Raw genomic sequence first — 12,199 nt, 5'->3', positions numbered from 1 at the left:
CCAAGCCTGCGTATTCATATTCCAAATTCCAATTTTAATAGACCAAAAAGGCCTCAAACCTGAGCCTCAAACAAAATGAACCCCATTTGTGGTCTGCGCCACCTTATCAGTAACAAATATTAGTTAGGTGTCTGCTTAGAGAATGCAACGGATGGGAAAATATGTAATGTTCATGAAGTTTCAAATTCTTTTTTTATAATTAAGCTTGAAGATGAGATCAACGATGTAAAAACCCAACAACGTACAAGCACAAAAACCAATAAAATCTTGTATTACAAAATTTTATGTTTTGAAAAAAAAAATTGGGGGTAAAAATGTAAGAAATGTGTTGACGTGTTTCACTCTATAATGTTCTCGAGTTACAATGTCAAAACAGTGTAGTTTATTATTATTTTTTCAAATAATTGATCCTCAATATATCTTATCAGTTTCAACTAAAGATAACAAATGAATACTTTCATAAGACCAGTACTGGATCTAGATTTCTGCCAAGTTAAGATAAGAACAATAGAAGTTAGACATGAAGTTAACACATCTCGTTTTACTAATTGCACTTTTATGTGGTAAGTTTTTATTCCAATATTGACTAGCTTTCAGCAACTTTGAGAATTATGTGTGTCTTTGTTATTTTCTTAAGTACTTAGTACCGACCATTTCATTTTTTGTTCACAGTTTGTTTTTATCCTGTGTTGTGACACCACTGTCCTTAGTATATGGAGGTTTGAGCCAGAGCGCACCCAATAATGTTGAACCCAACCGCATTCTTTATGTGCCTGTCCCCAGCCAGGAACCGTTGATCCAGTGGTTGTCTTTTGTTGCTGCCTGACACGTTGGAATTTCGTTCTTTGTTGTATTATCGTTGGTTTTCTCTTTTCGTTTATTTTAGTGTTCATCCCTGAACCTTTTGTAGCTTTGTATTCGGTTTACGTTTTGACCATAGTTGAAGGATGTATAGTGACCTGTGGTTATTTTAATCTTTGTCCTTTGGTCTTATTGGATAGTTTTTACCTCATTCCTCATATACTTCATTTTGTTACTATCATTAAGGCTACTACATATGAGCTCATATGTAACGTAATCAGAGATCAATATTTTAAAGCTCATATGTGTAGTATAACGTAATCAGAGATCAATATTTTAATTAGATTGGCTTGAATTTTGTTGTTATTTGTTCCAGGAATAGGATATGCTTATCCCGATAGAAGGGGCATATGTTTAACATTTTGTGGTACCTTTAGTAAACATACCTGTCCCCAGGGGTATGAGTGTCGGAGTAATGGCTGTGGACACGAATGCTACAGACCAATGAATTTCCAAGCTCCAGCAAGTAAGTAGTATACTGTATATTAGCGTAATATTAAAAGCAAAAATATTTATGTATTATTATATTATGTAATTCAGATTAAAAACACATCTCCCTTAATCGTTTGATGTGTTTGAGCTTTTGAATTTGTTATTTGATTAGGGACTTTCCGTTTTGATTTTTCCTCGGAGTTAAGTATTTTTGTGATTTTTATTTTTTTACACCATTTGCCAGTATGGTCTTGAGAAACTATGATAGTCCATCGGAAGGGAACGATAAATGGCGGACCCGTGTTAAGAGAGCGCCATATCTCTTGCACGTAAATGACACTTTTGTAGATTTCGAAAAAAAAAGAGCAGACTTATGCCGCTACAAGGCAGCACTTGCACCCGCAAAGTGAAAAGGGATTAATATAAGTTGCAATAACTAGTTTCCAACTCCACTAAAATATGTTTAAACTAAAGACACCTAAAACAAAGACATAAAATCTTCGATCTTAAATAAACAAAGCTTAAGTGCGTACATCTACAAACTATTTATCATATACTTGAATCCGGAAGGTGTTTTCTTCCGATCTGCATTATCTCGAATCCCCTTTGTAACAAGTAAACAAGTGTTTTTTCTTACAACAAACAAGGATGTACGACACAAATATGTCAATTGGGTCAGACGTCAAGTAGTACTACAGCATGTGCGGTTAGAGCAAGCGTACCTACAAATATAATAGGGTTTTTTGATAATCTATATAGAAATAATAAGATGTTGTAGGATTGCCAACAAGGCAACTCTAGACTCTAGAGAGCACAGACAGCACTGCCTACTGGTTGATACATCACTTTCTTTACATACCATCGTTTTACTAAATCCATGTGTTTATAAAAAAATGTTCTTTAATTATGACAAGACAATAAGCTTGAAAATTGGATGTGGAGGACGATTAATTGGCTCATCCTTCCAAACATATGAAAACCCTAAATGAGAGAAGAACATTAGTGTGGCGTTCTTTTTCGTTCAAATAGTACACAAATTTGTTTAGGGGGCAGCTGAAGCCCGACTCCGGGTGTGGGATTTTTTCGCTGTGTTGGTCTTGAGCTGATTAATGCATTTTCGTCGGGTTTTTGTCTCTTTTAAAACGTTCCCCATTTCCATTTTATTTCTTAGTGATCAGATTAAAAGGTTCTTTGACATATAAAACTTATAGCGTCTAATCTGAATTTTGCAAGGTCATCACTGTTTAGTTAATCTTATAAATCTGATTAAAAGACAGATCCTGTACAGATTCACAAACTTGGATACAGGATATTTATTTTAATCCGATTGAGTCAAATATACTATGGGCGTTCTTTTTCTATGTTTTTTTCTTCGAATCTTAAAAATTTGGGTCATTGACCTAATATCAAGCTAAATGTATTGCCTTAATACAAAGCTATAAATGTATTTCCTTTTCAAATATTAAGATTATTGTATTGCTTTAATACAAAGCTTAATTATATTGCTTTAAAATCAACCTTAATGTATTGCCTTCAAGCTAAATGTGTTGCCTTAATATTGAGCTAAATCGATTGCCTTGACTTCAGCTAAAGAATAAGAATATTTATTATTCCTATCAAGGGAGCATGATATGACATGTACATACACACAAAACAATAAATTGTGTTGCCTTAACATCAAGCTCAACATATTGCCTAGCTAAATCATTTGCTTTACTTAAGTTATTTTTCATATCCTTAAAACAGAAATAAAAGCGAGTTTAATATGTAATATTTTGAATGAATCTCTTCACAGATTGTACCGCACCATCATGTGAAGGTCAAAGTCACTGTCCTGTAGGATATTTAGTGGATAGTAAAGGTTGTGATACTTGTGATTGTGATTGGTCGGCTATGAAGACGTACTCTCAACTTGGATAGTAAAATAAAAGATTTTTAACTATTCAAATGATTTGTTCTTCTTAAAATAACTATTTTTTTCCCATACCAGTTTTTGTTAGGTGTTCATTTATACATATACACGTATGTGTAAAGTATAGACTTTATATTCTTGTATTTCATTATGCTAGCAGTACTGTTGTGTTGTGACATTTGAAAATGATGCCATTGTTGCACCCTATAGAGTGGGGAAAACACGTGTGATGACAGACAGTTCAGCAACATTTACGTATATAAATCCAAAAACTAGAGCTTATGTGGAAGTTGTTAACAAAACGGACTACAACGTATATTCATTTTGGAACCAAAAAGTAAAATAAAGTAGAACCAATTTCCTTTGAATAAAACCTAGGAAAATTTGAATATTACAAGCTAAATTATACAAGATATCCTTAAAATTGAATCGTTTTTTAGCCACTAATAAATTGCCTGATATAACTGTATACACACACCTGCATATTGTGTTTCCAGGTTATGCATTTGTTAAGCTACAAGATTCGTTTTCACAGGCTACACCCCATCCTCCCTCGAAAAAACAAAACAAAACCAATTGGTTGTTCCAGCATATCAAAATCTGTCAACAGCTTGATGCGATAGATGCAAGTATTTATCAAAGGTGATGCGAGGTATACAGCAATGAGATAGCAACACAACTACATGCACAACGAGTCAACACAAAAATGTTATCAACAACAAATTCACTTGTAAGAGAGAGAAAAAAAAAAATAAATATTAAGTTGTATAAACTAATTTAATGTCAATCTGCGAACAAGTTTCTGACCTAAAACGACAGGTTTCAACTTGTTCTTTGAGGACTCAACTCTACCGTAAGCAATATTATAACTTGATCGAATGTTATGAAATATGACATGAATTTGCCAAACGTTCAATTAATATAGTGATACTGTGAATTTTAATGCAAACTTAAAGTTAAAGAAAACTACCTTCCTGATGAAGTTAATACAAGGGATATTTATGAAAAAAAGAAGATGTGGTATGATTGCCAATGAGACAACTGTCCACAAGAGACCAAAATGACACAGACATTAACAACTATAGGTCACCTTACGGCCTTCAACAATGAACAAAGCCCACACCGCATAGTCAGCTATGAAAGGTCTTTTCAGGTACATGATAAAACTACACTATAAATGACTCCGGTCGTCCTGGAATTTGTCGCAATGATACTATTTGATTTTTTATAACAAACAGGGTGTGTCTATCTTTCTGGCAATTGGGTCTAGGCATAATGTATTTTATTTGAAGCCTATTTTTTATTTTTATATTTTCTCGCATTAGCTGTGTTTTGCTCTCTTGTCTGTTTTAAAGTATCTCATTTGAAAACAGCTGTTTTAAGTAATATTTTTCTTTATAGTTTCTTTTTTGTTTATGGTATTTTTGTTTTTTATGGTATTGGTGATAAAAATACTAATTTTACATGTATGTATGAAATATTTCTTCTATAAGCACACAAAACTCAATAATTATTATCTAAATGACCATCTGGTGTTTTTTTTTTTATGTATAAACAGGACATATTATTTGGCAATCCACTTATAATAAACAAAAACAAAAACGTCCTCAATATGCATGAAATATTTGCAATTGGATAATAGAACACCCATCAACCAAACAATCATGAAAAATGTACTTTTTGTTCATTGATATACCTGACTAGGAGGGACAAGGGCAGTTAACGGTTATAGGTAACTTATAACAGGTATAAAATATACCTTTCAAGTGTACGGATTTTTTTTTAACGACATTAAATACAACAAAAGTTTAGTCATGAAATTGAATTTTATATAAAAAATAAATAACAAATCTTTAATATCAACATCCTATCACAGTCATAATATAAATGAGTAAGAAAACAGTGAGACATTTTAGAGTGACCTCTGTGTCACACAATGAATATACATTAACCACAAAATCGTCCTAGTAATCTTATGACTTTTATAAGACAAAGTCCACTCATGCATTTGATGCACCCAAGATTATTATTGTACATAATGTAGTTATAGCACCAACGTCAATTTAAAATTAGCAAATAAAGTAATGGTAGCAAATTGAGAACTGGTGCGTTGTTCACATACATGTATAATAATTGCTGTATTTTTATACAGTACTGTTCATATATGATAAGCCACGGTAGCTCATCGCCTGAACACAACCAGTTCACCCATGGGCAGTTACGTTGTAATGTCAAATTACGCTGCCATTCTACCAAATAGATTGGAAAGATTAATTTTGAAAGCTTGGGTAGCTTTCATGGCATAAAGTTCTTTCATATAATTTTGCACGAACAACACTGAGGCTGTTTAGAACACTTTGACTCCATTCCCATTTGAGATGCCATTATAATATCGCTCTTTAGTGCTTCTAACCCGTCGTCTGATAAAGATGAACATTCCACATAACTAGCAGCACCTATCCTATTGGCAAGATCCATTCCTTGTTTCGATGAAATAAATGATGTTCGTACAACCTAAAAATATAGAAAAACATAATGTTTAGCACAGTCATTGGTTGAAAGTCGTTTATTTTCTGAAATAAAAATAATACTAAAAATATATTAAAAGGAATCGCAACAACAAAAAAATCCTTGACCTGAAATTTTGGTACTTTGAGTTTATTTCCTTCAAAATATTTTTATTTAAAGTGCTTTGGATTTTAAGATAGCAGTTTTTATTCTTCCACTTTTCTTTGTATTTAAAAATCTTTATCTACTATATTTCAAGGTTTATTCACTTGAAAGTTTCTGATGAGAAACGGAACTTAACTTTCCATTTTAATGGAAAAGTAACTTACCCCTCGTTCCATTTTGTCGTGTCTAACATCTACTTGTGTTCCTACAAGTATAAATGGCGTGTCTGGTATATAATGGCGTAGCTCTGGTACCCAGCAGTCCTGGACATTCGTGAAGGAATCAGGATTAGCAACAGAGAAACAGACCAAGAACACATCGCTGTTGATATACGATAATACTCTTAACTTATCAAAGTCTTCCTGAAATGGAGAGAGAAATAAAAATCTAAAATGACTTCAAAAACTTGAAATTCTATAAAGCGTATAGAAAAGACAGACAAATGAGAAGTTGACATTGTTTATTATTTAGCAGTTTCTTTTTTTTCTGTCAAGATTGTAAATTAAAGAGACACAATCCTGTTACATTTTTCACAGGTTAGTAACTTCTCCTTAATAAATGCATATGTAGGCGTGGATGATGAATTACCAATTAGTATACAAGATCTAAATAACAAAACAGTAAATCCGGAAGGAATTATCGAAATCTCAAGGCAATTGTTATAAAATACAGGAGCACTGACTTTCCCTCATCCTTAATTATAATTAATAATTTTTTATTGTTTAGTTACCAAGAATTCTAATTCATTCTGATTTACTGTATTGATGATGATCTATATCTGCGGGAAAAAAAAACTTGCTTCATTCTCGTTGGTGCAAGTACTAGTGCTAGTTGATTATTGTTTATCAAAGGATTCTCATAATCTTATATTAAACAACAGAATGAATAAGTATCTTTATGACTTCATGCATGATCCATAAGTTCACGGAGTAGTTATTTTGTCACGTATGCGGTGTTTATCTTTTACTTATATAGTAATAAAGAGTACAACAGAAAAAATGTCCCCTTCTCATCACTCCGATCATGTGCGTGTTCTCGTTTAAGATTTTAAATTTATAAAAGCACTAGCCTACATTTTAAACTTCGTTAGTATAATAGATCTTCTATATGTAGGCAAGAAACTAATTCCAATTAATAAAGTAAATCCACTCATTCATGTATGCCTTCCAATGTTTTGAATGCATAATGTTCCCAATAACAGAATTCTAGTTGTTCAATTTTGTTTCAAAGAGAGACATTTAAACTCATAATTCTAAGACAAATTTAATTGACAAAACTTTGGCAAAAAAATAAAGATTGGGTGCTCAGTACGGGTAGAAAGCAGATCCTGCTTCATATGTACCAACCATCAATCAGTACACATCCAAAGGATTTAGTGTAAAGACGTATAAAACAGTAAAAGAAAAAAATGACCTTGAGCAATGCGGACAAATATTTCTATTTCGAAATGTTGCATGTTCAACAAGGGTAAAAGAATTCAATTCTAACAAAATACAACTTACTTTTCCAGCCGTGTCAAACATACTTAGGTGGTAGGGCATACCATCAACTGATATTGTTGCTGAAAAGGAAACAAATATATAGTTTATTTTGTGTCATTTAAAAAAGATAGAACACTTAAAACACTATTTAAATTCTGATCTTTTCAAAAAGAGTTCCGTTTTAACTGATAATAGTTATGATAATAATACATATGAACAATCAACTAATACAAAAAGTCGTATCCACACAGAGGGTAACAAATAATTTCATATCAAGAACTCTTGATAAATTAATGCATTACTTAAGATTATTGTTTAAATAAATCCTACTATTGCTTATATTCGTATCCCTTCCCCGAAAAAAAAATTAATATGAATTGTATACATGATGTCTTTTGCCGTTGAAGCACCTTTTTTCAGTTGACGCACTTCAGAAGTCTTGATAACTATTTCTGTGACAAATATTAGTCTATGGATCTGTTGTAACATATGACCTCGGGGCCTTGTTAGTTATTTCTGAGACTACTGTGTGTTGTCTAATATTTTTTTTACTAAAGTAATTCAGGCAAGTTGTCATTTTTTATCTTCTATTTGCTGTTTTTTTTCATTTCAGTCACACTGGTCAGAAGAGAAAATATGAATATTATCATAACGTGTCTCAGAGTGCAATGTGCTGTTCTTGTTCTGTTCGCATGCCAAAAAAAAAAAAAAGAAAAAAAGAAGAAGAAAAGTATGAACACGTGTAAAACGAAAACTGAATTACAAAGACTTACAGCAAAAATATTCTGCATTTTGTAGAACTATTGTTCGTTCAGATATCCAATCTTGTTTTTATAAATTATCTTAAAATTGTAAACTAAAAAAGTACATAAAATAAAGATAAAGTTCCATATTTTAAATACACCTTGATCCATAAATAATCTTACCCCCAATACATACTAAAACAATATTACATAAAATGGAGAGAAAAAAGAAGATAAAATTTTTTTTTTTGACGTTTACCATTAATTTTATAATAATCTTACCAGCAAAATTATCGAATATTGTGGGTTTATATTCCTTTTGAAATGGTCTAGATGATAAACGAGATGCTAAACTACTTTTTCCAACTCCAGTATCACCAACAAGCACTAGTTTCAAACTTTGTTTATCTATAAATTCGTACTTTTTCTTCATCTTGTATTCCTTCAGTGTTAACAATATAGAGGATTAAGATTCACAACACAACTTCTTCCCTTTCTAGTAAATAATGATTATATGTGTACGGAAATGATACACTCCTTTTATGTACGAATGATTGACGGACAAGGTCGATGTACTGAAGCGTGGCTCATAGGTGTAGGAACTCTTGTTTATTTGTCAATATCCTTTTATGATCGTTATGTCATTTAGTGTAAAATCGATCTTTAACACAAGATTATGAAACGTTTATGATTTGCAGGGTATTTACTATTGTGTAAAGACGCCTTTATATTATTAAACTGACAAGATGATAAATAAAATATTGAATATGTCACTGGAACGCACCTGTATACAGGTACATATTATTACCTAGTGAGTGGTGTTCCGCTAGGAACAAATCATAAATAATTAACTGTTTTATGTTTTTGAAGAATTCCTTTGATCTATAATTAAGTCAACTGTCCTAGAATGAACTCTGACAATAATTCATTAATTACAAAAAAAAAAGACAAATTTAATTAAATGAAAAAAATCTTTTTAATTCTTCCCGTTCTTATTAGGTCTTTCCACTTTTCGTGGAAAGACCTTTTGTTTTTCTTCTGATTATTTGTTGTTTTTTTTTTGTTTTTTTTTGTTTTTTTTTGTTTTTTTTTTCTTCTGCCGTCTGAGATGCTTTTTTGTCTTACAACATGTCGGATGGATTTTTTGGCCAATGATGTTGTACAGTAATGGGGGTTTCAAAACTCACCCTGTGTGACCGAACACTTATTCTTATAGGAGTTATCTCCCCGCGTCCCCTTTTTCTTGTTATCGCTATATCTCTAGAACCGTAAAAGATTTTAGCAAACTGTTTCACCAAATTGTTCGTCTACTCTTGAGAATGATTTGGTTTATTTGACTTCAGTGATCGTGGGAGCTATTTCCCTTTGAAAATTTAAGATAGGCGATTTGTTGGATTAATTCATACGTTATAAGTTGTAGAGGCCTACAGTCTTTTGATATGAAGTCCTTGGTCCATTTGAAGGAAATTGAGGTCAAGGTCAAAGGTCAAGGTCATGTTCTAAATTTTGAATTTTGCTTGTTATCGTTATACCACAGAAACTGTGACAGTAAATGATATGATGTGTTTAAATAAATAAATAAATAAGCTTTATTTAGAGTCGGCATGGTATATAAAACATAGACAAACATAAGCTCTAATGAGCTTTTAACCGACATATGAGACATTATATAACAGTACAACATTTATAACAACACAATACATAATATAGTACACATGCAATAAATATCACAGCACAAAAATGAAGCAATAAAAGCAGAATATAAGCATAAGCTAGGTGTTAAGGCTAAAAGCATATAAGTGTAAACTAGGCATAAAAGCTGGTAAAAATGCATAGCATAAAAATTGAAAAAATGGGATATGATCTAGATGGTAAATAGATTTGCATAATATATTAACTAAAAGTCTGCACAAACTGTGCACTTACAGTCATTTCCATTCCATGACTTTAAAATATTTTTGAACTGACTAAAATTAGCAATTTTTCTAAAATCATCAGGTAGATCATTCCATAAAACAGCAGCTGTGTATTTAAAAGAGTTCTTACCATAGGTTGTTGTTCGGACCCTAGGTATATCTACAATATTAGAATATCTAAAATTATATTTACAGTCTTTCAATACAACTAAATCATGTAAGCATGGTGGTGACAATTTATATAAAATTTTAAAACACTCAATAGCCATGTTACGCATACGTCTTATTTTCAGTGATGGAACCTTTGCTCGTAAAAGTAGTTCATCATATGAACTAACATAGTCTTCATATATAAATCGTAAAGCCCTTTCCTGAATTTTTTCCAATTTGGTGGTGTTATTTTTGTTGCAAAAATGCCATGCCAAAGGACAAAAATTAAAATTAGATAAAATAAATGTGTGGAAAATTGTCAGTTTATTCAATTTAGTAAGGTAGCAGCCAATGCGCTTCAAAACATTCAGTTGTTGGGATGCTTTACGACAAATATTTTTAATGTGGTGATTAAAATTAAGTTGATAGTCAATATCAATACCCAAAAGTTTGACAATCTCATCACAGGATATTTTTGCTGACTGTATATTAAATACAGGTTTTTTTGCAAATGTTTTATTTCCAACTGCAATGGCTTGGAATTTGTCAGGATTTGCCTGCATACAATTAAATCTGAACCAGTCAATTAAAACAGCACTTTCTCTTTCGAGTGTACATAATAAATTATCAAAATCATTGTCAGCATAAGACAGAGTATTGTCATCTGCATAATTATACAAGGTACCATGTTCAATAAAATAAAATATGTCGTTAATAAAAATATTAAATAATAGGGGCCCCAGGATTGAGCCTTGGGGTACCCCTTTCTGGATGTCAGCCCAACTGCTGAGTACTCCCTGAAGTTTGATTTGTTGCCTACGATCTGTAAGATAATTTTGAAGTAATTTCACTGATTTAGAAGAAAGACCGTAGGCAGATAATTTACTTAAAAGAATATCATGAGGTAAACAGTCAAAAGCTTTCGAAAGATCCATAAGAATAGCTGCCACATACATATTATTATCCAAAGCTGTTTTCCAATCTTCAAGGAGTCTCAGCAAAGTTGTCTGACATCCATGACCTTTTCTGAATGCACATAAAAAAGCATGAAATATATTCTCAAAAAATTCAGTTAACTGGTCAGACATAACCATTTCATAGACTTTTGAAATTGTTGGTAAAATGCTCACAGGTCTATAGTTCTTTTTATCAAGTGGATCATTCTTTTTATGTAATGGTACAACCTGAGCTTCTTTGAGTCTGTTGGGAAACTCACTGGATTCTATGGTGTTATTTATTAATGTTGTTATGTGTTTGTTGAGTACTGGTGCACCAGCTCGTAGTAGTTTAGATGATATTTGATCTACGCCAGTAGCTTTTTTTATATTGATCTTTTTCACAAGTTTGTTTACTGTGTCAACATGTATAGGTTTAAAATCAAAAGGTTTATCATGTTGTATGTGAGATTTAATTTTTAAAATACTAGGATGTGTTTTTTCTTCAAAAATAGTACCTTTGCCTATGTCATTGGCAACATTAACAAAAAAAGTATTAAAGTTGTCACAGACATCTTTAGTATCGTTTAAAATTTTATTATCATCCACAAGTACAATTTTTTGTTGGCTACAGGTAGATTTTTTAGATAAAAATGGTTTGACTGTGCTATAAAAGTGTTTTGATTTTTGTCCTCCAGCACATCTTTCTTGAAAATAAATGTTCACTGATTTTCTTTTTAATTTTGTGACCATATTTCTTTGTCTTCTATATGCTTCCCAAGTTTTGCTTGTTTTGTATTTTTCAAATTTTGTTCTCAGCATTTGTTTGTGAAAAATAGCTTTTCTTAGTTCTCTATTCATATATGGTACTGAGTTTTTTCGAGGGTATCTGTATTTCATTGGTGCATGACAATTTATCACATCTGAGACTTTTGTTTCAAAATCATTATATACCAAATTTATATCATCTATACATTCATCTGAATCATGTAAAAAATTTATATTATCAAGATCATTAATATAATTATCAACATTAAAAGATTTAAAACTTCTGTATTGTGTCTTACTGTTTACACAATTAGGTGTATGACCTTTT

At 31.6% G+C, this 12,199-nt stretch overlaps 2 protein-coding genes across 2 annotated transcripts; one reads left to right on the top strand and one right to left on the bottom strand.

Moving 5' to 3' along the window:
* The first annotated feature begins 446 nt into the window (after nt 1-446).
* Nucleotides 447-3,241, top strand: LOC139514394 (uncharacterized). Its single transcript, XM_071303573.1, has 3 exons — nt 447-563; nt 1,178-1,327; nt 3,089-3,241. The coding sequence occupies exons 1-3, from the start codon at nt 521-523 to the stop codon at nt 3,211-3,213; spliced, it is 318 nt and encodes a 105-aa protein (XP_071159674.1). The 5' UTR covers nt 447-520; the 3' UTR covers nt 3,214-3,241.
* Nucleotides 3,242-5,012: 1,771 nt separating this feature from the next.
* LOC139514393 (cell division control protein 42 homolog) lies at nt 5,013-9,029 on the bottom strand. The gene is made up of 4 exons (XM_071303572.1): nt 8,385-9,029; nt 7,381-7,439; nt 6,043-6,240; nt 5,013-5,719 (listed from the first exon to the last, which is right to left on the bottom strand). The coding sequence occupies exons 1-4, from the start codon at nt 8,533-8,535 to the stop codon at nt 5,519-5,521; spliced, it is 609 nt and encodes a 202-aa protein (XP_071159673.1). The 5' UTR covers nt 8,536-9,029; the 3' UTR covers nt 5,013-5,518.
* Between the last annotated feature and the right edge of the window lie 3,170 nt (nt 9,030-12,199).

This window comes from Mytilus edulis, chromosome 3, assembly GCF_963676685.1.
Source record: "Mytilus edulis chromosome 3, xbMytEdul2.2, whole genome shotgun sequence".
NCBI classification, from domain to species: Eukaryota; Metazoa; Mollusca; class Bivalvia; order Mytilida; family Mytilidae; genus Mytilus; species Mytilus edulis.
Note: the sequence above shows the minus strand (reverse complement) of the source record. Positions and strands in the feature narration are given on the sequence as shown.